Below are 27508 nucleotides of genomic sequence, written 5' to 3' on the forward strand. Positions count from 1 at the left end.
AGCAGTTATAAAGAAAAAAAAAAGTTTGTTTATGCATTTATTTTAAAGTCCTATGAGTTATTATGACCCTGACTACAAATGTATAACACCATAAACCTTAATTAGTACACAAATAATGATCACAGTATCATATCCGGCTTTAAACTAGAGCTGAATTTCTGATCTTTATTTATTCCTGGTCCACAAATGAAGCCAAGTTGTAACTGCAAACTGCAATTACCAATGTATCATCACATGTACCAGTGTCTTTAATAATGACATAGTGACTTTTTAATGAATGACATTAATGAAACCGCAGCAAGAAACGTTCTTTAAGTTAATAGATCTTTATTTGATTTCATATCTTATGCATTCTCATTCAAAAGGCATGAAGATAGAAAAGGAGACAGAAAATGGGCCATGGATATAAATATACAAAGAGAGGCAAAATCTTTACAATCAGTAACATTACATAAAGGCTTAAGCTAGCCATATGGACATGGGGCACAGCACTTTGGATTACTGAAATAACTTTCACCAAAAGCCACGTTGGACACAGGCTACATGGTAGTTAACTCTTAGCTTCATGCAACTGCCCAACATTTAAAACTGTGCCTTACCTTCATTCATAAACAACATAAAAGTTGGATTTGTGTACATGTTATTTTCCCTCCCTCCCATTTGGCAAAGCTACATTTACAAAACTCAGCCCCAGTATTTACCCGAACTTATGTGCAAAGTTTCTCCCGAGGTAAATACAGAAACCCCAAAAATACAGACAGTGTAGCCCATGTCTATACAGTCAGTCACCACTGTTAAATACAAGATGAGTACCATGCTACAGTTCAAAGATATCTGACTGGTCCATTAAAAAGAAGCACAGTAGTACAGTCAAGTACGAGATGACAGAATAGGCCACATTGGTCAGAACTGAAATCGGTCTACTTCAGCTACTTCAAGTATCCAATTACATTTCAAACCCCATCTAAAATCAACAGCTTTAAGAACCCACATTCGTGAACATTACAAATCATTTAAAATTGGCACAAACTCTGATTAAGCATTCACTGAACGTGCACAGAAGTTGTCAAGATGCTAGTGCAATGTACAATAATAATTAATAACAACAGAATAAATAAAGGAACGTACAAGGAATATAAAGAAAATATGGGTTGAGAGGAGAACAAGAAGCTAAAGCGAAACACAGGGAAACAACATCCAAACAACAAACAACAATCAGTGGAAGAATTGAGCCACAATCGTCAAAGGTGAACATTAACAAAGGCACACGCGCAGAACTCACGCACACACACCATGTACCAGCCAATATATGCACATGCTTAGGCACAGATGTTTAGTATGGGATCTGGTTTTGGTAATACTGGATCATGTCGTAGGTTTTACTCCTGTAAGTAAAAAAAAAAAAAGTAGAGCAATTGGACCAATGTGAATATTCTGATAATACTAATAATATTAGCAAAACTATGAGAAGAATATGTGAACTGTTGAGGGTTTGTACCGACCTGTTGCTGAGGAAGCAGTTCTGGATGACTTTGATGATGAAGGAAGCTGCATCTTTCTCACTCAAACCAGGGTTGAATCGCTGCCTAGAAATGAGGAGAGAGACAGCAAATGATATTCAGAATACTTGTCCTCTTTAACATAAGCTCACACATGCAGACACATCCACACTCACTTAAGCAGTTTGATGGTCTGCCCCCTGAAGCAGGGCAGGCCCGTGTCCAGCATGAGTGTTACCAAGGAGACCACTCCATCCATGTAGGGCCTGATGGACACAAGGAACTTGTGTTAATGTTACGTGTTAGCCACCGTTTGAAGTGCAATGAACAACTTCTGCTTACTCACCTGACAGCCAGGTATCCCCTCACACACATCTCCATGAACCACTTAAAGGGCGTCGCCTCCATCTTGCCGCCCATGATCATCACCATCTCGTCAGTTAGCTTGATGTCTGGCTCCCAGCCGAGGTTCCCGCCAGGAGAACTTTCGAACATGAAACCGAAGTCTGGCAACACACAGGAACACACACTATAGCTTAGGATTTCTAATTGAATTATTCCAGAACCAATAGCATAGGCCTGGGCAATTTATAGATATTAGATCGTTATCGTGATATGAGGCTGTATCGTATCATTATATCATGACACAGCATACGTGTTGTCTTTTCCTCGTTTTCCAGGCTGCATAAAGTGATATAATTTTCTGAACTTACCAGATTGTTACTCTATCTAACACTTGCCTTTACCCACTTGGTGATTACAGTATATCCACATTCTCATGATTACTGATCAAAAATATTGTTTATATTTTGTGGAAGTGCCCATAGTCATCGCTACAATACTGTCACAATACTGATATTGACGTATTTGGTCAAAAATACTGTGATATTTAAATCTATCGACCAGTCCTAGAATTTATGAAGTGCTTTTGAGAAAATGTGAAAAGATTGAGATATATATCATGTATCGTGACATAACATAAAAATATCACAATATTATTTTAGGGCCATATTGCTGTGGTTGGGAGGGTAACTTTAAAATGTATTCCAATGCAGTTACTACATTACATGTTGAAAAATGTAGTCAGTAACGTAATCCAGGTATCACAATATGAAAGTAATATAACTTGATTACTTTCTAGTCCTTTTGGATTACTTCAATACCAAACATAAAGACAAGAGAAAAAGTAATAAGATTACTTTTTAAAAGTCTTAATAGTAGTATTCAGTGTCACTCAAGACCAGAGTGACGTGAGACTTGTGAAGTGTATCTTTTTTTAATTTTAAAAGTTGTAAAACTTTTTATTTTTACTGAATGTAATCTAATTACATCTTTTTCCTGTAACTGCCAGAATACAGTTACAAAAAACGTATTTTTTTGATCGTGATTACATTATCCTGTGACATGTATTCTGTTACTCCCATAGCCTATATATCAACCAGACCTAGGCTGACACTATCAATAAAAATAGTTAAGTAACAAAACATTTCCAAAAGTTTTATGTTTGAACACATCTTCCTCCTTTCTATACAGCCATTGGTTTCCATCAGTGTAAATATCGATAAAAGTTTGTAACATTGTATTATCGTCAAATGATGATGCAGTTGTGCAAGTAGAGTCTTGAAACGCATGTTGGAAATTACTTTAGCAACACACAAAGAGATTCACACAATACCTACCTATGTGGATGAGGTGGCCCTGACTGTCCAGCATGATGTTGCCGTTGTGTCTGTCTTTTATCTGCAGCAGGAAGAGCAGCAAGCTGTAAGCTGCCATGCTGCGGATGAAGTTGTACCGTGCCTGAAAAGAAACATGTTGGACGGAATATCAGATTGTGAGCAGGGTTAGGGTTAGTAGATGGTATGGATTTGCATTATACTACATCGCAATATGTGGCTGATGTCGGTAAAGTCTGTATGAAGGTGTGGTGTTTAGCGTTTACCTTCTGGAACGCTAGTGTGGATTCATCCCCGTACTGGTTCCTGAAATAGTCATACATGCCAAAGTCTGTCTGTCGGCCCAGCTGGTCCCGAGACTTGCAGTCCGGGATGCACTCGATCACTCCACACTGTGGTGGAACATCAGAAAACAGGAAGAGTGAGAGGTGGTTTGAGCATCTTCAGGGAGAATGTGATTTCAATATTCAGTAGTACCTGTCTGGAGGTAATATAGAAGAAATAAAATATTTGATATGGACTTACTCCCGGGGCTGTTGCCACCACTCTGTAAGGAAACACGTAGAGATCCAGGCCCACCAGCTGGAAGATGTTCTTGAACAGGCTGATGATCTGCAGGGCCAGCATGTCCTGTGAACAACAAAGGACGGAATGGTGAAGAGAGGGAATATAGCAGAAATAATGTAGTCAAGATATCATGACATGACATAGATTGGGAGATTGGGTGTGTAAAAACTGAGACCTGTCTGCAGTCGTCTCCCACTTTAAAGATGGCCGCCTGCCAGCAGATCCTCTTGGCCTCCTCCTCCTCACTCTTCGCCTCATCTACAGAATCTGAGCGACACAGCAGACCTGTGGAGAAGATGTCATGAAACATTGTTTATCTGTGCACACATTTAAGACATAAAATAACTATTTCAGGTGTATTTAACAATAGAAGCACCTTCTTTTTCTAGCTCACTGACTCCACACCTCCTGACCTTGAACCTGGCCAGGTAGGGAGCTTTGGCAGCGCTAAATGGAGACACAAAGGGATGTAAGGGCACTTTTCAAATAACACTTCAATGAACTGTCAAATGTGTCTGTGAAGATGGTTTTGAGGGCCAACCTCTGCATGGGGGTCCCAGACTTGTAGTCTATATCCAAAACTATGGCCTCTGGGTTACTGGGGAGATAACAGCCTGGTTGGACTTTGATCTGTGACATGGCTTCCAGGCAGGCCCTCTTCCTCTCCTCGCCTTTGGGAAAAGGTCTGATGAAGACAAACAAAAACAACTTGAACAAGTACTTTCCACACCTCACTGAGAATATTCTGCATGGGTAACTCACTGAATGACTTCAGAGCACAAGTGACAGTCGGGCTCTGCTGTTATTCACAGAGGGGAGTCACTGGGGTGGAGGGTAATAGAGTGGAAGCCAGGGGACAGTAGGAGTTTCTCCCCTGGACAATAGCAATTAGTGCTGAAATGAGAGCTGAGGGGAATTTTGTGTGACTCTAGTGGGTTGACAAAACACCCTGTAAGAGGCAGCAGTAATGGGACCTGTCAGAAAACTACAGTGTGTTCCAGACTGGTGCATAATCAGGGAGACATTACAGCAACTATTGGCCAAGTAAATGAACAACAAAGGGATTTAGAGAGTAGATCACTGGTGGTACGAGGCAGGGAAAGGAACAAAACATCTTGATCCAGGGGGAAGCTTGTTATCACTTCATAAACACCTTGAAGATTACCTACAGCAGAGGGACGTGTTTAACAGAAAAGTTAAACAGCAATTTTACTTTGAGGCCTTTGGCAAAGATCAGGCTTCAAAAATACTTCTCTTTTCTTTAAGTTTCCCTGTCGTTATGAGTGTATAACATTGCATCACTCGGAGTGGGACAAAATATTGATCCGGCAATATATCACTTCCTTTTGTGATACATTATAGATGCACCGGCGCCAAATATCAATATTTTCTTTTAAAACATGCAGGTGCTGTAAACAGATTGCCAAGAACTGGACTTACCAGAGTCACTACTTCATGACTCCTTGTGGTGTAAACTTCTGTAAACTTAATTTGCACAGTTTGAAAAGATTTTAGTGAGCCATAGTTGTATCCTTCCTTTAAACATTTTAACTCAAGTCTGGTTCTGCTGTCCTGTAGTTCAGCCTTCTTCCAGATTAAAGCTTTTTTATATTGCACCATAGACTCGATGAGTTTTTTTTGTAGCAGGTCTTGTTTATGCCATTTAAATAAAACATTTTCTTTACATCAATAGTGTCAGTGGACCATCTATCTAAAATGTTATATAACTTTGGGAGAGGCAGCGGCAGTGATGTAAAGAATATGTAAAGTGTGTTCATACTTAATAATGGCAGACACGTTGGTGATCTTGTTGAAGAAGTCAAACTCTCTCTGGTAAAAGTCTTTGGCCGGGCCAGACAGAGAGCCGGTGATCTCCTCCACCATCTGCTCCAGCAGCTCACCAATGTCAGCTGCAGGGAGAGACGCTCATGGTGTTTTACATTCAGTACGAACACATGTTACTGATGTGCATGTGTTGACTTAGCAAGAGACAGTTAGGGTTAATATCTCACGGTCTTTCGTGTTTCCTTCCTCGTCCAGGAATATGTTGGTCTTCATGTTCCAGATGAACTGGTGAGCCAGAAGCTGAGACTTTTGAGCGGCCCACAGGATGTACTCTCTCACATAACCCATCTACACCAGGAAAGAAAGAAACAGATAGAGAAAGTATCTAATAATCTGAATGTATGTGGGGCTTTGAAACTATCTGCTAACTCAGAATTTTGGATTTTCTGATTTTACCTTATCGTAACGAAGCGCTTGGACAATCTGAGGAATGTAAAACAAAATGGCATCCTAGAAAGAGTAGAAAAAATAATTTAACTGCAAGAAAAAAAAACCAAATGCAATAACTGTTATTGTATACAATAAGTATAAAATAAATAATGTTGGCATCTCTTAGGGTTACTGGTGTGAATTATAGATCCCTGGTGTTCATTACTGTATGCTACTTGAGAAAACGGTGGTCATTTTGTTGCACAAGGAACAAAAACTAATGTGTGTGCTGTAGATGTGAACGTACAGGAGGAAAGGAACGGAGCACTTTGACCCCATACTGCGCTGTGAGGGGGTGAGGAGGGTACTGAGAGGAGAAGTAGGACAGTCCAGTTGGGGGATCTGCTGGGGCCCAGCACAGGATGTGACTCAGCTCTGGAGAGTCGGCATCAATTGTGTGCCACGTCACGAGAAACTGCAGAAAAAAGAGTGCAAGTACATTGAGAACTTCCAAGATTTACATTAATACTTGTAAGATGCTACTCATGCATCACTGGATCTATATCGCTGCATCAAATGTGACAGCAATCTGATGCAAGGTGATGACCTCAAGCCTGATGGTGTGCTAACTAGTCTCCAGAGGGAGCTGTGTTTATCAGATACTAAAGTGACTGGAATAACAAGTACGAGAAGTTAAGGCGAGGCAGATCATCTGCTAAATAATAGTGGCCTGTGGGGAAGGCTGTGCTCTGCCTCCCCTGCTTCTTCTTTAGACAGGTACAAGGCTCTTTAAGAGCTCAGTCAGGTATGACTAAATGAAGAGGACTAGAGGAAGCTGGAGGGAAAGAGATGACTCCAATAATACATTTCTCAAGTGACAGAATAGGGCGAAAAATATTTTTTTCTCATATTTAACTTATGTTGCATGTTCACAGAAAAACAGTAGTGGGAACCCAAGAAACAAACTAGAATGACACTTAGTAGAGCGCACACCTCCGCCAAGGCCCAAAAGTGCCCTTTTTCATTCATTTATCCGATATAATTTAAATGCACTGGATCCAGATTTTAAATTCATTTCATGAAGATCTTGATATTATTCCCTGAAAAATTAACAAAAATCTCTCAATGTTAAATTGAGCAAAAGTCATCCCTTTATTTCAGAATAAATGCACCAAGAAAAAAAACTAAAAGAATGGCATACACAACTGTCATCCTCTTGATTTGTGGTGGCAGGCAGAGGAGCTCACCTTCACTGCTTCAGGGACATCACAGACAGCAGCCGGATCCATTCGCACCAGACGAGTCACCTCAGAGACGATAGCTTCAGTGTTTTTAAATCTGAAAAAACAAATTAAATGTGTGCTTGTCTTGCCATAAACTTGTACGTATGTATCAACTACACTGTCATGGATGAGATCACTTTAGTTTCAGTCCTTCACGCCGTATGTTAGTAAATATAGAATATAATAATACAGAATAATATATAGTGAATTAAGCCGGTTAATTTAGGATATTCTCATTCACACAAAAAATATGTGTGATGATGTCAAGTGCAAGTATGACCCCTGCATCTTTGTTGTCGTTCAAATATAATTTTATTACTTCTCGCTGCAATAGAGGACACAATATGCAGAGAGTTATAGATTTTGGCCTTTTAGAACCTCCCTTACTGGATTGTTAGGTATACCATTGTAAATTCAATTTGTTAGACAAATCTAGTACACTTTCAGTTCGACAACTATGAAACTTGGGATGTAAAGCAATGTGTTTCTCTATGTACCTGGCTGGCAGCTGCAGGGCAAGGTAAGGTGCTATGCTCCAGGAAAGGTTGACGTTGTCCTTCCACTGTTTCTCCGTCAGACTGATGTATTTGGACCTCCAGTTAGCGATGCTGGTCTCCACCGACTGTTCAGTAGCAATGGCGAGCTCCTGGGTGGATAACGGGTTGTACCATATTGTCAGCCGCTCAATCTCGCTGGCCTAGAGACAGAGACGTACAGGGAATGAGATTCATCATAATTGCCCAATAGGGTGCCAGGTGAAGATGAAATAATTCAATAATATTTCCCCTATCATCACATAGTGAATATTAGATAGTGGTTGTAAAGCTGTAAATACCAGCAAAGCCAGTAAAAGAGTCCGGCGTTTCATGTAGTACTTGTGCAGCTGAGAGCCTCTGTTGCTTTTTTTAGATAATCCTGAAACAGTAGAGGAGTAACACAAGAGTAATACATACTGACAAAGAACATGTTATACAAGTGAGGATATATTTCATCTATCAATGTGAAGAAATAGGCGTTAAGCTTCACTGTGACCATCTTTGCAGCACACAGGGTTAAGTCTAACATCCTTTATGTGTGTTTGACCTGATTTCTTGGATATGGTGGACATCCCAGAGGACAGAGGGTAGGTGTTGATCCATCCCTGAGCCACCTGCTGCCTCTGACCCACAGCAGCATCAAGACTGCTCCGGCTATCTGTCACTGCCACTACAGACAGGCTGTTCACCGACATGTCTTGTGGATCTACACATGGAAAAAAATCGAATTAATTATGCGTTAATCAAAAATAGTTAAATGTAAAGGCTGAGACACAAACCCTATTTGAAAATTATCATGATTGGGGCTTTTAAGTGAATTATCATGGGGAAATATGCTTCTCTACTTGACAAAGATGCTTTCTGAAGCATTTATGGACTGTTTTTATTCCTCTGACTTCCCTCTTCAACAGAAACAAAAGAGGATATTTTGACTTTCCAGGGAAACAAATGAGCCCAAATGGTATAACCACTACACAACACTGGCATGTACAGTAAAAGGTCCATGTAATACAACCAATATGATGTGTGTAAAAACATTTTCTTGCAAATGTTACATTTTCAGCTCCAGAGACTGCCCTAAATTACACAAAAAAGCGTAAAAAACTGCAAAATGGATGAAATTTTGCCCATCAGAAAAAATAACGAATCAAATTCACATTTAAATTATTGTGCTGTGTGAAGCTGATACTTCAGTAATTATAACTGATAGAAGAGACAACTGTTTGTCAGTGCTGTACCTGGGGGGACCAGCTGGCTGGCAGCCAGATACTTCTTGTCAGACTGCAGACTGGCATAGAACTTGATCATTATACTGATGTCTTCTCTCAGTCTCTTATCTGTCTGAGTGGGAAATTTGGGAGCACCACTGTGCAAGGACAGAGATAGAAAAGAAGTTTGCAGACGGACAGTAATTTCATGAAATCACATTACAATAGTTTTCATCCTAACCCTAACCCATCCAACAAAATATGATAATTTTTTTCTACCTGAAATAGTCAAAAGCTGTGGAATAGATCTTCTCTCGAAGCACATTTCTGATAGTGGCATTTGTCACAACATCAGCATGAAGGAGAGTCAGACCAAGAGTCAGCAGTCTGAAATTAGGCAAAGTAGAGACAATAGTTTCATCAAAATAAGCATTCATTATTTCTTGCATTATTATGGCATTTAAAAAATTGTAACCAATCTGCCCTTGTAGTAAAGAGACACATTACCTGAATCTTGGGCCAATGGCAGCAACATGTCGGTTCAGGCTGCTTTTGGGTCCTCCGACGCACAGAGACAGAGATCTCTGCAAAATGGTTGTGAAAATCTCCACTTGGTCAGCACTGCTGTACTTGGCTATCTCAAACCTCTGCACCAGAAACTAGAAGAACATAGAGAAGGAATATGGAGGTGATTATGTGTAGCGTCACAGGCTCACAGCCCAGTAAATTGAATATGAACATGCTATATTTAGGCTGGATACTGATATTCAAAATGATATCAACTGAAAGCATAATTTTGGAGGACAAGAAATAAAATACTAAGCAGTAGTTTATATCTGCATATCACTGACCTCTATCCAGAGGAAGTGAGGGATGACGTCCGGTGCGCAGGGTGCAGGTTGACTCTCCTCTGAGACAGCCAGAGGACCAGCCTCTACCTTAGCTTTCGAAAACAAACCCATCTTCTGCTCTACGGTCATCTGCCAAGCTCCAGCCATCTCACGCATGAACTAATCAGATAGAAAAGAGAAGTAGATTTACTTTACAATATACTGTACTGTATCTCACACCAACATACACATTAATGTAACAAATTATTCTTATGATTTTATAAAGAGTGATGGATATACATACTGGCACTTCCACCCCGTTGTGTGCAGCCAGGAGCCATTCCCAGCAGGCGATGGCAGTTTCCATTCCGTGCTCTGTAAACATCTTCAGAGGAGACCAACACAGGTGGTGCAGGAGGAGAGCATCGCAGTCTGAATGACAACATATAGATCATTATTTTTCCATGAATGAATTACATCATAATAACAAACAGCCACTGTTGCTGAAATTATAAATTCCAGTGAGGAAGAGCTGCTCACTTTTGGTACTTATAAGCAGGGCAGCCATCTTGAACATGGCCTGAGTGAAGGCCTCTGGGCTTTGCCTATCCAGAGCGCTGGTCATCTGCTGGATCATCAGCTTGTTGAGGTCTGACTGGCTGTGAGTCGCCTCTGAGAACTGGATCATACCAGCCACCTAGACAGCACATAAAGAGACAGGCATCAATCATACTGTATGCACAAAGTCTCTGAAAGTTACATCCCTATCGTAACATTAAGACTTTACCTCTCCTGTGTAGCGGTTGCGCAGGTTGAGTGATGCCATGAAATTGGAGTAGTCCTTCTTCACACATGCTGGTCTCTCCGTCAGCTGGGTGGTCTGATGAAGAACACAGTTTAGGGTTCACTTAGAGCCCCACAGTCAAGACGTAGCTTTACTATAACACTTCTGGATATACTAAAGCTATCATGCCTGAGCCCTGTCTCTCTATATTTAGTGTTCAGACCAACCTGAGGGAAAGCCGCCTATATTGGCCACAATGTGGAGGACAGCAACAGCACAACCAGTTAGCCAAATGGGCAACCAGCCAACCAACCCACCAGTCCATTGCAGGTAAGTAACCAGGTACCCAGCAAATCCGTAAACCAGCCAAGCAACCAGGAAGGGCAGTTCGGTGCAGTTTAACAGAGACAAAATACAACAAAAGAGGCAAATGACAAGACGGATATAGCAGAATGCAAGCCAAAGACCACACAGGAAATGCAAAGCAAGCAAAACAATGTCACACAGACTAGTAAGCATGCACACACAGACAAACAACGCTGTAAACAACTAAACTCCAAGTGTTTACAGATCTACAGAAAGCATAGAGAAAAAAAATCAAATACGTATATATATATATATATATATAAACACAAAACACAAAGGATGCAAAACACCAAAGGCTTTGACAAAGCAACAAAATGGCACATTTGTTAACTTACCAAGCCATTAATGTTGGACAAATGTTAATAAGCATCAAATCAACAAGCCTGTGAGGCCAACTGCAACGGTAGCAAACAGATTTAGAAAATCTGATGGAGCCCAGCTGTTCCGTATCATTTGTCAACAATGCTGATGAAAGCAAAATAAAAAAAGAGCATAAAATGGCCAAAAAAATAGATAAACCGTGATCCTGAAAATACTATATAAATTAAACCCATTTGTTTTTACCAAGATGTTTTTTATTGCACATTTAGAACAATTAATGTAAAGAATATGATAAATAGCTGACATAAGATCTCTGGTTGATGTTTGTAAACAACTGTTTCTTCAGAGGGGTCTCCTGCTACATGCCAGGAAATCTTTAAAGTGAGTTTGCTTTGTGGTATGGTTGTGTTGAGGTTGTATTTTTGGGACACTTGTTGGAAACTAGAAAATATACCTTATATTCCTACAGTGTATAAGTACCCAAATATTTTAACGCCTTTATCCACACAACTCTTGAGTGTGCTGTCTGCTATGGGACTTGTAGTTGCGTCTCTAGGCAGTATTTCTGTAGCTCAGACTATGACCTTACAATGAACTTGGGATGGGTGATTTATCTAAATTCAGCCAGCCTTTAATATGAGGAAGGGGGTTTGTGTGCAAACTTGCAGGGATGCCTGCATGCCTGTGTGACTCACGCCAAGAGTAGTACTCTGTCTGTTGTAGCCTGCAAAGTGCAGTATGCTCTCCGTGGCCATGGCCAGGCCGGTGTGCTGCGATAGTCCTGACACCCAGTTCTGGTGCTTGTTCAAGTACTCCTGCACAAGGAACAACAGACAGGTGAGATACATGAGCGGACGGAAAGAGGGAAAGAGGTAAAACAAAGAGTAGTGCTGGGGCAACAGTGAAATACTGTATATTATAAAAATGCAAAAAATAATTTACGTAGTTTGGGGTCTTACGTTAACTATTTTCATTTTATTTCAGTATTGTTGCCACCTTGGTGCCAGTAAAAAGCTGTAATATCAGACTTTTAGTATCACAAAAGACAACCATTTTTGTAGAAGTTCTAGTTAGCTACAATTAAAATGACCCATTTAACTGAAAACTCCTCATCTTTCTGATGTCACAGAAGAGATCCGTACTCAGAGGAAACACAAAGGTTAAAAGAAAACTCACCTGTAGATGTGACTTTGTGACCGAAGGTGCCCATTTCATTGCCTCTTTCAGGATCTCACCACATCGAGCAGCAAAGTCCTTCACAATGCTCTACAAGGAGATAAAGATTATTCGTGAAATACAAAAGGGCTGTATGACAATCTTTTAATAAAATACACAAAATTCACAACATGTTGAGACTAGGCAGATACCTTCTTTTTATTCTTTTATTGAACCTTAGGGCTTAGTTAGTTAAACAAATCATGTCATCATCATAAAACTATCTCATAAACATCCATCACAAAGTATAATTTAACTGATAAACGGATTAAACAATAAAAAAAGAACCAAGACTGTGCAAGAAAGAGGCTCCAATTGACTTTAAAACCACTACTGTGCTGCCCTCCAGTGGTGATAAGTGTACTAACAGACAAATCTCACCTCTCGGGCCTCATACGTATCAGGAACAGTGATCCTGTAGGGGGTGTCTGGAATGTCATAATACGGCTGATCTTTGTGGATGTCCTAAATAAACAGAAACATTTTTATTTTTTTTTGCAGCTATCTAAACACTTGTTTCACCGAAGGGATTGAGTTGTTCACAGCAGCCCTCCACTGATACTTACAGCACTTAGTGACAGAGAGAGTGTCTGTAAGATGTCCAACATGGTCTTTAAAACACGACCGCTCCAGAGCAGATGAGGGAATCTGTTAGAGGTAAAACACATGAGAAACAGGATTTATACTGTTTATATAGTAATGACAAAGTAACGCAGGCAGACAAAGTTCTTGGATTATTGTCACTCACGTCTCGGCCAAACCAGAGAGGTACTTGTCCGCTACTCTGCGGATCCTCTTGTGTGTGTGATTAAAGTTGATCAGTAAGAATTGAGCATGTCGCTCCAATTCCTCCTCATGCTCTTTGGTCTTGGGCTGAAAGAAGAAGAAAAGCACGCATTTATTGTTATTCACTGATACTGAAGAATAAAACATTCAGTCGCCACGCCAAAGCCTCTTAAGTAGTTTGAGCTTCCTACCTTCTCAGCCATCATCTGGAGGAAGACGTCAAACACCTTATCGCCAACACAAATAATGCACTGCATCATGCCTGTGAAGATAGAAAAGAGAATTTGAGAGAAGGAATTACACCACATGAGTAGAAGTATGGCCAAACGTGTAACAGGTGTAAAACCCTCACCAGATTTGTCTTTCTGGATGGCTTTGTCTTCAAAGTACCGAAACATGACCTGGAACCTGTCAGGATCGTTGGATCGCAACATCCTGTAAGAGTATGAGAGATATCTAAAAGATGTAATGATCTGACTTCAGGATATACAAAAAGAAACAAAGTATATCAGATATACAGTACAAGTGTGACAGAGCTGACCTCATGTACTCTAGTCTGTAGACTGAGAGCAGGTATGTGGACATGGCGAAGTCTAGCTTGTTAATAAGGGCAGATCCTTCAGGAGGAGGGTCAAGGAGATTGCTGATAGTTGCCCGCAGCTCGCTCAACTCAGCCTGGATGACAGAAACGGACAGTTTGATAATGAGATTAATTCTGGTGTTTCTGTTTTAAAATAGTTTAACTACCTGCTGCAAAACTTAAATGTGTTCTACCGGCGTGACTGTATCATTCTTAAGAGCAGAGTTGTATTGCAGTTCCGAACGAAGAGGTTCACCACTGGGAAAGGTGAGAAGTGGAGACTTGGTAGCAATCTCACACACACCTTCATACCATTCCTCTGGCCAAAGCCCTGAAAGGACAAAACATATATCAATTGATGTTAATAGGCTATTTCTAATATTTCTGATTATTAACATTTGTGAACAACCACTCCAAGTATGTTTTGGTTATATTTGAATCAATATTGATACTAGAAAACATGTGTCTTTATCACATTTAATAAGCCTTTATCACACGGATAAATTATTTCTATTTCCCCTTTTGATAAGAAATAAAACTCCATGAAAAGGTACATCCACTACATTGTCACAACAACTTCTTGAAACTCTTCTTAGCCAGGGCAAACAAACAGGACCTATGACCTACAAATGAAGGAAGTGGGCACCTTGATGTTCTGAAACTCAAAACAAGTAACAGCTAAGTTGGATAACACAACACCAACATTAAACAAAGGCAAAGATAGTATCATCTGGGGAAGCTTTTGGACGCTTGATAAAATATAGGAGCGTATCTATAAAAAGTGCAGAGGTGCAAAACTTTCCCCCCAAAAAAACGTAGCATAACAATATCAGTTTATCCCTTGCTCACCTGATCCTTCCACAGCAAAACCCATGACCACAGAGTACAACCAGAAGTCCCTGAACAGCTTCTGGAGACGTGGCTTGGCCTCTTTGATTGGTGGAAGTCTTCTCGTCAACTGTGATTTAGACAACGACAAAGGGTGAAAAATTAACAGACATTAACATTGGTTTATTTAAAGCATCTCGTTCTGTTAAAAGTCATTTTAAAGGAGTGTTTTTGAATTGGCTGCACACACAAGAACAATAAAGAGATACAACTAATATAAACAAAACGCTGCTGTAATAACCTGTCTAAACCACTCACCCTTTAATGTATAATTAACATGAAACCTTCTTACCAGATAAGCTGAATTGTGAAGAGTTAAAGATTTTAGTCAGCCACAGCACTTTTTGGTCTGTTTGATCTGGTCTATTTGTTCAGGAGGAGCCCACATCAAAGTTCAGTTCTGTATTCAATTCTTTGCTCTTAGTCCCACAAACAGAAGCGACACAGCACTTCCCGTGAGCACACAGTGAAGGTAAGATACTTTACAGACTTCAACTGCAGTTAAAGTCATTTTGTGTAAAGTCGTTTGAATTTCTAGCAAGTGAAGATATTATTTTTATTCCTACTGATTTGATTAAAACCGGAATTTAAAGAGATTTACTAAATCACATTCAAGTTATTAACTAGGCAGTATCAATGTTCATATTGTCTGCCTCAGCCTTCAGGATGTGGGTCATCACCATCATCTCTGTGGCCTGTCTGATGGTCAGTCCATCTCTGGCTGGGATCAAAGAGCTCAGCTCGCACTTCAGTGACCCTCAACCAGACCCCAGAGGCTTTGAAGGGGATGCATTGGATATGGAGGCCATCCCCCTCGAGTTCCACAAAGAAAACACAGTCACTAACGACCTTATTTTTGATGGTTTTGAGGATGAAGATTATATTGATTTTGATAAGATCCTGGCTCTAGGCAGTGATGATTACATGTGAGTATGAACTCTTGCTATTTCTGGTGGATTAAAGTTATAAAGTAAAAACAAATCATTTGCATAAGGTTACTTATAAGCAGCTACAGTAAAATGAAATGTGCTTTGAAGATGATTCTACATATGAATGCCTGGTTGATGAGTTGATGGTATTTTTCAGTGAAGGGGATGAGATTGATGAGATTGCCACACCAGCACCAGACATTGACATTTTTGCCGAACCATCCGACCCGAAAATTCGTCGCGCCAGACTCCTGCGGCTGTTCCACGGTCGGACTCGCCTCCAACGCCTTAACATTGTCAATGCCCGTTTTGGCTTTAACCTCTATCGAAGTCTTCGTAATGACGTCAACCAGACTGACAACATCCTGCTGGCACCTGCTGGGATCTCCATCGCTATGGGGATGATGTCTTTGGGGGCAGGCCCTGGAACCCACGATCAGCTCTACAAAGCTCTGGGATTCGCCGAGTTTGTTAATGCTAGCCATCACTATGACAACACAACAGTGCACAAGCTCTTCAGGAAGCTGACGCACAGGCTCTTCAGGAGGAACTTTGGTTACACACTACGCTCTGTAAACGATGTCTATGTAAAGAAGGATATCTCGGTGAAAGATGCTTTCCGTGCAGAGACAAAGGCTTTTTATTTTGCAGAGCCACAGTCAGTGGACTTCAGTGACCCTGCCTTTCTAGGAAAGGCCAACCGTCGCATCCTGAAGCTGACCAAAGGTTTGATCAGGGAACCACTCAAGAGTGTCGACCCAAATATGGTGTTGATGCTGCTCAACTACCTGTACTTCAAAGGTAAGTGAGAAACAGGGACACGGTGTCCTCAAACTACTCATAAATGACGCATATAATTTTCATGTTGCAAAATCACAACACACATGTCTGGTTTGTTTGGTTATTTCACTCTTGGACTCTATTTGTTTATTTAAACAGGTGCATGGGAACAGAAATTTCCCAAAGAAATGACTCACTATCGCAACTTCCGAGTAAATGAAAAGACAAATGTACGTGTGCCCATGATGTCAAACAAGGGTAACTACCTGGCTGCAGCCGACCATGAACTAGACTGTGACATCCTACAGGTGGGCAGCCTCACACTGATTTGAATTTGAACACCGATACCAACCCACAAACAAATCAACTAAGCTGCGTAATAATTATGCAAACTGTGTTCTTTAAGCTCCCATACACAGGAAACATCAGCATGCTCATTGCCTTGCCACGGAAGATGACTGGCATGAGGACTTTGGAGCAGGAGATCTCGCCTACTGTTGTAAACAAATGGCTCAAAAACATGACGAACAGGTCAGCAGCGTTCTCTAAGAACAAACTAATGAAAAGCTGAGAAAGCACACTGTAAATAACAACATATTTCAACCCTTTTCAGTGAGAGTTCCTTTAGAGTTTATGGCTTGCAATGTTGAAAATGTTTAGACTAAGTGCCAAAAAGGAAGTAACGTTTCTATGCCTTGCTTCAGGACCCGAGAGGTGGTGTTACCCCGGTTTAAACTGGAGCAGAACTACGACTTGATTGCAAACATGAAGGAGATGGGCCTCATTGACTTGTTCCAGGAGAGTGGAGATTTCTCTGGAATGACCTCAGAAGAAGTTTCCATGAACTGGGTGAGTTAAGACTAAATCAGTCATGGTTTTACTGAGAAATATCCAAACTGTTACAAAAGGCAAACATCAAAAGAGATGTTTTATGGACATCTTATCAACTGTAATCAATAATCCTTACAAACTATCTCAATCTCTCTCCCCAGCTGAAGCACCAGGGAACCATCACTGTGAATGAGGAGGGGACAGAGGCTGCTGCTCTGACCCAGGTTGGCTTCATGCCCCTCTCCTCACAGATCCGCTTCACTGTGGACCATCCCTTCCTCTTTCTGATCTACGAGCACCGCACAGACTGCCTTGTGTTCATGGGCAGAGTGGTCAATCCTGCACAGAATTAAACTTGTCAAGAGAGCCCTCCAACAGCTAAACTATACCCTAAAAATTCCCTGTTTTGTTAAAAAATTCCAGATTTTAATAGCTGGGTTGTTGTTATTTCTTTTAATGCGAGATGTAAGATGTGACATCAAATACCAAGTCTTTATGAGTGTGCAGTCTCTTAAAAAACATTTAAACTTCTCCTTAATATTTCTCAAACACAGTGACTAAATGAATGTGTGTTATCTGTCTGTTAATGTTTTATCTTGGGCAGTTAGGCTAAAGGAGATGTTCTCAAAACACACATTATATGACTGTCATTACCAAATTTGTATGTAATAATTGCAGAAAGACTGTGGAGCCATGAACGGCACAAAAGGGGGAAAATAAAATAACATGTAACACTACTACACAAGAGCTGCTGTGAAAATCTTTAAAGTGTTCCATTATAATTTTTTCTCAATTATAAATACACAGTTGAAATAATACATTATTTTACAAATTATATTATATACTAATCACTGCAAATGATGTATTATTGTAAATGTTTTATCTAAAATGAATGATACTCTGCAATTATTTAAATATATATAAATATATATCACAAGTATCAATATGACTAATTGCAATCAACAAGTAAATAGTAATTAATAATATATTTCAAGAAATCAAGGTTGTCTGATTGTGACATCATTCAGCAGTGAACTGGTGACACAGATGTTTGTACTGCAACTAACAGGGTAAATATTTGTTGAATGCTAACTAACCACTTAGATTCATGTGAGGCTCTCGTGTAGATCATTTAACTGTGCTCTAGTGTATAAAGTATTTTACCACAAATTCTTGACTTTAATAAGAGGGATCAGTCTGTTGGAGGCCATAGTGTGTGCAGACCTCACATACTCACCACAGCAATCACTGGAATGAGCACTCCAAGATTTCCAGCACTACTTGATGCCTACAGCAGATAAAGAGCCATTAACAACTGAACAACATTGCTCTTATCAGTTTCCTGTTGTGTTTAGAGTCATGCATTCGTGCATTTAAGCATGTACCTTCAGCGCTGGTCCTTTGTCTGAGGCCCTTTCGCTGGCTCTCTTTCCTTCCAGGCCCAGTTGGACAAACAGCTCTAAAAGGTTCACCATCAGTTCGTCCACAAGTTGCTCCCCCTGCAGGTTGGCTGCGATGTTGGCCAGAGCATTTATCACTGCCAGAGAGCAGTGCCTTGAGGATGGAAGAGGGGACAATTAAACACAGGCATACTAAATACAGACATAAATGTAGATAAGCACAGTGTATTTAGTATAGCAGTTTATTTTTAAACTTTTATTCATCAAAGAGAAAACAACATATAGATTTAACACAAACCAGGGGAGTGTACATTACAATCAATTTACTGCTAAACATTTGGAGCAGTGAGCAAAGAGCATCAACTATTAATGTCTCTTCCAACTACACTGCCGGCTTCAACACGACAACTTTCCCTGATGCAACTGTACTGGTCTGTGACAGGGTGGAGCAGATGCTGACCTGTAGCCCTGATCTCTGTAGTCTTTGGTAGCCGAGTAGACCACTGAACTGGCCTTCACGCTGATCTGCTGGAACAGGTTCCACACCTCCTGGTAGATGTATTGCTACAAGACAGACGGATGGTCAGAGACGAGTCAGACTGCGCAGTCAACCCCGGGATAAGATTATTTTTTTGTACTCCATTTTTGTTGGTTAATCTAATTCTTACTTAGTACTTAAACATCTCAGAAAAATCCCATTGTTAGAGATAACATGAGCAGATGTGTAAGTTCTGTTTCAGGACTGAGGGAGGTATTTTGTAAGTGATCTGTTTCTGCTATAAAAAGGTCAGATCCACTTCCAGTCCTTTGTTAATTATAGTCTGTCGCACTCTGGGTACACTGTGATGTCAAAAGCACCCCATTACACGCCAGTGGAGTGTGAATTAGCACCTTTATTTTACCCACACTGTACTGAGCAAGTAAACAGCAGCCAGCAGCTGTCCAGTAATTACAGCGTGTCAGCCCCTCTGGGTTTAAACAGATTGCACTGCTTCTATTAAAGCCACAGTAATAAAAGAAACAGTCCTTTAAAACACAATTTCGATTAAATAAATCTGGATACCATATACCAATTTTTTTTACACGTTTAAAAGATCCCCTGGTGATTCCCTTTCAAGTATAAATGTATGAAATAATGGAGGCCAGATGTTAAGATGTATTAGGGCTGCACGATTCTGGAAAAAATGTGAATCACGATTTTTTGCTTAGAATTGAGATCACGATTCTCTGGCACGATTTTTTTCACAAAATGTTTATTGCACTGATGAGTAAAAAAACATTGTAGTATGGCAGAGGCATACTACTAGCATTTTTTTTGTTTTGTTTTGTTCAAGTTCTATCATTGGATGATAAATGATTTTTACAAAAGTAAAAAAAAAATATTAGTCTCCAAGATGAGAGGGCATCCTTTAATCCCTCATGTTGTACAGTGTTTATTGGGGCCGTATCTTTGGCTATGTAATATGTGATAGCTGCTTTGATCGACTTTCTAAAACGGAGGCGTAATTTTCCTCACGTAAACATGTGATGTGACATGAAGCCCGAAGTTGGGCTGTGAACAGTTGACAACAAATTTGTCTTCAAAATAAGAGCTTTACATTGCACTACATTGGAGGTTAGAACTGGGTTCTTAGCGGGGGGCTTTTACTTTGAAAGTAGCGACCGTTTCTAGCTTGCGCTACAACACCAAGCTAACACAACGAAACCGCTAGAGATCCAGGAGACGCTAGCATCTCCCGGATCTCAGCGGCTGTCCAGCTGCTCAACTAGCAGGTGAGGCGGAAATAAGTGTACCCTCCGAGGCGGCAAATCGGCGAACCAAAACAGACCCCCAACTTGCCGCCCTCTGTCTAAAACCGCGGACCTAGCCGCCCAAAGGACGCGTAGATTGGCGGCTTGCTGCCCCGTCTAAAAACGGCCTCTCACTCACTCCTTCCAAACACTCAACTGCAGGCGGGCTTCCTCCACTGAATCACGTGTTGTAAAGACGCTTTACCACAGGTTGAGGGAGGAGGCAGCGGCAGTGCTGCGTTTGGGGGCGCTTCAAAAAATCCGGGAGGAAAATGGCAGCATTTGTTTGTGATTCAGCTCGAGATATAAAATGCTTCAGAATCGCTGTGTGTAGATATGAGATCACGTGTATGTGTGAATCGAGATTGCGATTTTTTAACGATTTTTTGTGCAGCCCTAAGATGTATCATTGTATCTTTGAACTCACATTTCCTGTAATGACCATGCAGCCCAGCTGATCGATGATGAGGACATCGAGCTGCGAAGGAGGCAGGCAGAACTTTTGTTGAAGGATTTGTAGGATGTGCTCCATGACTTTCGGAGTGTCTCTGAGAGCGACTGCAATGTGGCCAAGTGCTCGGATGGTGTGATCTGGGATCAGATGGGCGTCCCTGGCAGAGAGACAAGTTTTATTTTTACCGTAGCTATTCATCAGTGTCAAGGTCTTGAAAATGTTCACAGTGAGTACAAAAGAACAATAGAGCTTTTATAAGTCCAACCAGAAATGCTGCTCACTTGTCATTCTCCTGTGAAATGTACAGACGGTTGGACAGACTGGCCAGAAATGCCTCCACTATCACATGGTCCATGGTCAGACCAGCTTTCAGACATCTGAGAGATAAGAAATGCATACAACCATGAACAATAATATGTTTTTAAAGAATACTCAAAAGTCATATTTTCTCATCACAGCTGTGCCATGTGTTTGTTTTACCTGCATATGTTATCAATGGAAATGTCTCTGAGCTGCTCGTACATGGACGGCTGGTCTTTCCTGTTTGACAGGAGGTTGAAGGTAGACTGAGAGTGCTCATTGGTCACATTTATCCGAATCTCTCCTGTACCTGAAAAGAGAAAACACACAAACATTAACACGGAATAAACAAAGTTTTAAATCTATGACTATTTTAAAACATTGTGACAACACATGATCCTGCACAGAAAAGAAACAAATGCTGATTGTAGTCTCCAAGTCTGAGGAGCCTATTATCTTTTATAATCTAACAAATTAGCAGCAAATCTATGAAAAAGCAGCATGCTGCGACGGACAACACAGATAAATCAGTAACGTAAATTACATTCCCAATCGTCTGTATTTGTTGCAGCTCATCACTGAACACTCTGCCCAGATCAATAGTGGACGGGAGCTTGATGTAACAATGACACTGTTATTGATGTATATTTGTCACTATATCATCAGCCACAGCACTCTGTCCCATTTACTCTGGGCTCTGACCATTTGTGCTGCATTTGGAATAAGAAAGTTCCTGCTGGGTGAACTGTATGTAAATTCAGATTTGTTTTTGCACTCTACATTCAGTCAGGAGTTACAGGTAGACCTCAGCCGATTTATAGAAAGTGACAGCCGCCATCAATCAGAGTCCAAAATTGCGAAGATCTTTCTGGGAGGACTTGCAGCAGTCTTCAGATCAAATTAAAACTACCTTTGCAAAACATGCTAAAGAACAATGTCCTTAAAACGACCAAAAGTATAATTTAAAGCAAAATAATCACTGCTCATGAGAGTGATGATGATGAGTTTTAAGTCTCAGTCCAGTGGTGTATGTAATGTTATTTGTATATTAAAGTCTGCAACCACTGACTTTGTATTTCATTTGTTTTTATTTGTATACAAATCTCATGCTTTTAATTTGCCTAACATACACTGAAGAGGCTAAGTGTTTGTGATGTTTGTGTTGTTTAGTGGTGCTCTGTCAATGTGTATGTTCTAGTTACCAAGAGACTAAAGATGAAATACACTTAAAGAAAAATTGAATACAATACATAAAATGGAAATATTTATGTTTCTTATTGTACATCCTCCCTTACAGATAAAATGAATAAATAAGTAAATATCTGTACCTGTGCTGTACTGGCTGTGATACTTGTAGAGTTTTATAAGAACAGGGGAAGGTACGACCAGGAAATCCCTGAGAGAGGTTGTGGTAGAGTGAGCAACTACTGGAAACCTCTCACACAGACGACCAAGGCCCTGAAGCAGAGGATGGGAGGACAACAAGACGGAATTCAATTGTTGTCACTGATAATAGAAATTCATGACATGCATTACAGGTCTCCGTCAGCTGCCTCAACCACTGAATCACCAGGATACCTGACGCTTAATTGCTTTTAGTTAGAAACAATAATTTTCGAGGAAGAATCCCATGATGATCAAGTGTCTTGTATAACAGCTTATTCAAGCACAATATTATACCTGTAGGCAGCAGATGAGCAAGGGCATGTGAGCGATGATGACTTTACTAGAGGTTTTCGACTGCAGCTTCTCTGACAGTTTGGTACACAAGTTCTCAGCTCCTGAAAAAAAAAAAAAAAAGAAAACAGATGCAACCAGAACAAATAGAAACAATCAATATCCCTATGATTATGACATCTGAACACGCAGCTCTGCTCACGCTCTGCTACAATTGATTACCTTGCTCATCTTTGACGGCCCACACCATGAGGTCTACGCAAGCAGCGTTGGCTTGGCAACGCAGCTTGAGGGGGCTCTGTTCCCCCAGCAACCCCCCCGTGTCATGAAGTATCCGCTGCAGCTCCGACTGACTGCTGCTGAACTGTTCCAATACAAAGTCGTGCACCTCTCGTACAAACGCGGGCTGCAAGGCTAAGAAACATGGAGAGGGCATTAAAATTTGTATTATACAAAGTAAGACAATAATTGCAGATAAATTAACACGCTATTTATGATGTTTTACCTTTCATGTAGTACAGTGTGTCCCGAAGCATTTTGAACACACACACATAGAGAGGGTCACTGAAGGTTTTGTAACAGAGGTTGATTCCAGGATTAGACTGAACAAAACAGAAGAGACAATGACAGAGAAGATTATTTAACTGATAATGGCATGCATTTTAATTTACAATGTTTTGTACAGACTGTAGTTATACTGTTACCTCTGTCACTTCTGTCATAGTGTCGTCCAGAGTTTTCAAAAAAGAGTCAGAAACAAACTTCTTCACCTGTAAATTGACAATATACACAGCCAATGTTTAAGATGCAATATACTGAAGATATACAGGACAGCAGACAACATAGGAGGCAGTAATTGGTAAACAGGTAGTGGGCTATTGTACCATGCTGAGGAGCTGCCGCAGCAGATCAACAGGCACCTCCACCTCGTTTTCTCCAGCACCCAAGAAGAGAGGGGACATTGAGAAACTGGAGCTGACTGTAGAGAAATAGTAGTCAGGATCTACTGTGCTGCTGTCTGGGAGGTATGCACCTGTAAAGAAGGAGACCAGAGGACATATAAAAAAACAATACAAGTTGGATAACAAATGACTGGCAGTGGAAAACAGTTAATGTTTTGGGTAGCTGAAATGTATTTATGTGATCAAAGTCAACTGAAGTTGACAGAAATATCTCAGATAAATCTAAGTTTGGCCACAAACAGCAACCTTCCTGCTCTGCTGACAGTATTTTAATACAGTGGGTGCACGCCTTTATTATAACAGATTGGCAGATATGCAAGAGCCCCAATAAATATCACTTATTCAGATTACATACAAGTGCAGATAAGCACTATGCAAGCACCTAGTAGTTGTTACATAATGTTAATGGCTGACAGCGATAAGATAGGATGAGTTGCCAGAATCTAGGTTTAGACTGGTAAACACAGATGTAATCAAAACAGCTTGTTTTTCTTAAGTTTTACCTTCAAAGTAATGCGGGCCAGGCCCTGTAGGAGAGCAGGGTGAGTGGCCTCCTGGATCTGTACAGACCTGTGGGACAGCACATTAAAGTTCTAACTATACTATGTTTCTGACAATACTTTCACAAAGCATGCGAGTAAAGTCACCAGCCAGCTCTATCACAACATACACACACCTGTGAAGGATCTAGGTTGGTCCCGGTACTTCTGCGCAGAGTGTCACTTTGGCACACTGTAAGCAGTGAGGATGGCAGAATAGAACGAAAGTCATTGAAGGACCTGCGCCGCACTCCCTCCGTTTCCTCTGTGACGCAGCGGGCCTGAGGCGAGTCTTTGGGGAACAACTTGGACAGCAAAGCCTCGTCTGTGTTGCTGTAGCGGCCAAATGCTCGAGTCATGCCGAGCAGGCTGGGAACAACGTACCTGCACAGGTAGACTAGAGGACAGAGAGTTTCTATGAAGCTTTTGAGAGGACTGTTGTTACGCACTATGTTGCCTTTGTGTGCGTGTGTATACCTTTGTCATGATTATCAGGTGTTTGGCACATATCCTGAAATGCCTGCATGACCTCCATGATTGTGTTCAAGATCTGGAAGGGAAAGATGTGATAACTTTGCATTTAACAGCAGTGCATCCTTACTCAAGCATTATATTTCATTACCACTTTTTAAGCTGACCTCTTGTCGGGAGTCTGGGTCCCTCTGAGCCACATCTGCCAAAAGAGTCACTAAACAGAAGCTGAAGTTTTCTGCAACTGGAAGAAAATCTAAAGAGCAGAAAATTACCAAAAACTTACATGTGCAGCAAGAAAAAGAATGATTTTATACTAAAGAAAACGTATAAACAATTAATCAGTGAACAACGCACAATGGAGCATAAACATGTGAGAGCTGCTGTCTGACTACATTTTATGAATAAATATGAATACCATCTGAATATTTCTTGAGTTACAACTGAAAATACATAAGAATGACAAAAAATACTACTTACTGCACTGCAAGAGGCAGTGAATAGAGGACATTGTTAAACAAAAGGCCCCACTGTAAGAGGATTGTTCTTACCCTTTCCCTTCCTTCCCGAGCTCTCTTCGATCCATTGGACCCGTGGCAGCCCTCTCAATAGGCTCAGCAAGTAGGAAACAAGTATGTCTTTGTGCTGCCGGAGTGAAGCAAATCATTACAAACCACAAACAACTGCACTTGTCGGCGCAGAGCAGCACTTTTGTTAGCCGTACTGATGAAGAAAAGTGTGGTGCATTGTTACTTTCAACACTGAATGAAATCTGAGTCAAAGAAAATATATCAAACATGACTCTAACACTGAAAAGTGAAGCCTCCGTCTCTACTTAATCAGAAAGCTCAGGAAGCATTAAACATTGTGTCTCACGGTGATTAGGTTATAGGCTTACACAGCCAGCTGCATGTCTAATCGCCAGCTTAATCAGATTATGAGAATAAGCTTATCGTGGTGATATATGTGGAGTCCTTTGAGAGACTGATGGCAAAAGCAAAGTAATAGTGTTAATATAATAACAACATAATTCTAAATATATCCTGCCACAGCATCCCTGCGTAATAAAGATCTGACTCATCGTCCATTAATTGCCAGGACATCCTGAATATCTACACGTGTGATGTTGAGATGCACCCACTGAGTTAAAATGGTGTAACAGCTCGATTTTCAGTCATCGCCACCCACCTGTAAACCAGATTCCACCAGAAAAACAGCCAGCGCAATGACTGCATCTCTGCGACGCACATCTAGAGTGAAAACACCACGAACCTCCACTGGACACATGCATTGTAGCTTCTGGATCTGAGAGAGAGAGAGAGAGAAAAAAAGGGCTGTCTGCATTTAGATACAGCATTAGAAAAAGTGACACATCTAGCACACATCTAATTATATGGTGTTGCAGTTTTGTATGTTCCAATATTGCGTTTGTGTCTTTGTTCGGGCAATACCAGTAATAACAGGAAACTGAACTGTTGGTCTTGCACATACATTATAATTAAGATCACTGGTCCACAGTTACACACTGTATTTACCTTTCTAAGTTGATTTTTGTTACTGATTTGTGTTCTACTACACTATCTGTCTATTTCTTGGCTAACGATATACACAATTGTAACTGTATATTGCTATCAAGGTGTGAACTACAATTATTGTGTTGCTACCCACCATAACAATATCATCAGGATACTGGTAGATATTATATTTACTATAGTGCAAGGCACTCTAGCTCAAAACATTCCCACTACAACACAATCAATGCTAAAATATCAATACTCAGCGACAGGGTGTTGATGACTGCTTAAATACTCTGCTGTATATTTTATTTGATTCCACCAAATCAGCTTTTCCCAAACTCGCTGATCTTCCTGTATTGGTCAAAAAAAAAAAAAAACTTTTATTGAGACATGCCAATCTTTGCAACAGGTAAGTAATTGTCTGTCAAGTTAAACAGAACACACTGTTTACCTTTCTCTATCATCTGTCGCTCCTGACCATGTAAACCTGTTTGACTGCAGTGCTCATAAAGCCTGACTGTGATGCAGTAACTGGCACCACACAAGCAGCTACGCCACATGTTTCTGCACTGCTCTTTTCTTTTATTACAAGTAAAATACTGTCGAGGAGACCCAAATCTACAAACTACAGAAGCGTCCACACCTGTCAAATGTTAACCTGACTGTCAAGTCAGTGCTCAGAATAAACCACCGACTGTGCGGAAGAGGAGCTACACCCTCATCAACACTGTTGCTTAGCGTTAGCTAATGAATACAAATGTGTCTTTACGGAGCTCACTCGGTTTACTCCTTCCTCACCTTTTCGACCGGTGCGGGACGGTGAGCGGCTAACGAGCGGGCCAGCGACAGGACTGTGTTGAAATAAAACCCTCTCGTTCCACCTCCCATGACAGACATGTTTACCCTCACTTCAAATGAGCTCAGCTCAGCGAGCAGTTGAAACAAGTGAGCAGCGGCAGCTGGCGCTGACAACGCCGCAGTACGGCAACTTAGCAGGGACAATTCTATCGGGGGCATGTATTTATTTTAGTGGGCTTGTATTTGGCCATACAATACTATTTTAACCATAGTTATGGGTAAACGAGACACATCTAATTTCCTATT

At 40.7% G+C, this 27508-nt stretch overlaps 2 protein-coding genes across 3 annotated transcripts; one reads left to right on the forward strand and one right to left on the reverse strand.

The window, feature by feature from the left end:
- Positions 1-307: 307 nt before the first annotated feature.
- Positions 308-27391, reverse strand: pi4kab (phosphatidylinositol 4-kinase, catalytic, alpha b). 2 transcript variants are annotated; one of them, XM_030416450.1, is made up of 55 exons: positions 27203-27391; positions 26076-26192; positions 25439-25532; positions 25055-25143; positions 24894-24966; positions 24554-24813; positions 24381-24447; positions 23800-23948; positions 23620-23685; positions 23421-23517; positions 23138-23329; positions 22919-23019; positions 22567-22696; positions 21419-21548; positions 21220-21315; positions 20912-21095; positions 19154-19257; positions 18679-18847; positions 18531-18581; positions 14715-14823; positions 14060-14196; positions 13827-13960; positions 13638-13720; positions 13477-13547; positions 13248-13372; positions 13066-13147; positions 12881-12964; positions 12461-12550; positions 11980-12099; positions 10825-10839; positions 10601-10693; positions 10354-10510; positions 10118-10245; positions 9835-9993; positions 9491-9642; positions 9263-9370; positions 9014-9141; positions 8323-8481; positions 8075-8154; positions 7737-7936; positions 7204-7294; positions 6264-6431; positions 5984-6037; positions 5755-5875; positions 5523-5652; positions 4284-4427; positions 4119-4189; positions 3918-4027; positions 3701-3805; positions 3442-3567; positions 3179-3299; positions 1846-2005; positions 1676-1765; positions 1503-1586; positions 308-1385 (listed from the first exon to the last, which is right to left on the reverse strand). In XM_030416450.1, exons 1-55 carry the CDS (start codon positions 27299-27301, stop codon positions 1334-1336), a joined length of 6309 nt encoding a protein of 2102 aa, XP_030272310.1. In that variant the 5' UTR covers positions 27302-27391; the 3' UTR covers positions 308-1333. The 2 variants fall into 2 exon arrangements, with proteins under 2 accessions (XP_030272310.1, XP_030272311.1); XM_030416451.1 differs by lacking the exon at positions 10825-10839.
- On the forward strand, positions 15152-18035 carry serpind1 (serpin peptidase inhibitor, clade D (heparin cofactor), member 1). The gene is made up of 7 exons (XM_030416452.1): positions 15152-15225; positions 15412-15679; positions 15840-16483; positions 16622-16770; positions 16869-16993; positions 17167-17311; positions 17455-18035. The coding sequence occupies exons 2-7, from the start codon at positions 15420-15422 to the stop codon at positions 17644-17646; spliced, it is 1515 nt and encodes a 504-aa protein (XP_030272312.1). The 5' UTR covers positions 15152-15225; positions 15412-15419; the 3' UTR covers positions 17647-18035.
- Positions 27392-27508: the final 117 nt, after the last annotated feature.

Source organism: Sparus aurata, chromosome 5, assembly GCF_900880675.1.
Source record: "Sparus aurata chromosome 5, fSpaAur1.1, whole genome shotgun sequence".
NCBI classification, from domain to species: Eukaryota; Metazoa; Chordata; class Actinopteri; order Spariformes; family Sparidae; genus Sparus; species Sparus aurata.

Bases quoted from the DNA above. Each gene is read 5' to 3' on its own strand.
- serpind1 (XM_030416452.1), top strand. From the start codon at position 15,420: ATGTGGGTCATCACCATCATCTCTGTGGCCTGTCTGATGGTCAGTCCA. The intron at 16,484-16,621 runs GTAAGTGAGAAA...TTATTTAAACAG, and splicing joins CAACTACCTGTACTTCAAAG to GTGCATGGGAACAGAAATTT. The intron at 17,312-17,454 runs GTGAGTTAAGAC...CTCTCTCCCCAG, and splicing joins AAGAAGTTTCCATGAACTGG to CTGAAGCACCAGGGAACCAT.
- pi4kab (XM_030416450.1), bottom strand. From the start codon at position 27,301: ATGTCTGTCATGGGAGGTGGAACGAGAGGGTTTTATTTCAACACAGTC. The intron at 6,432-7,203 runs GTGAGCTCCTCT...TTTTTTCTGCAG, and splicing joins ATGTCCCTGAAGCAGTGAAG to TTTCTCGTGACGTGGCACAC. The intron at 1,386-1,502 runs GTCGGTACAAAC...TTTTACTTACAG, and splicing joins AACTGCTTCCTCAGCAACAG to GAGTAAAACCTACGACATGA.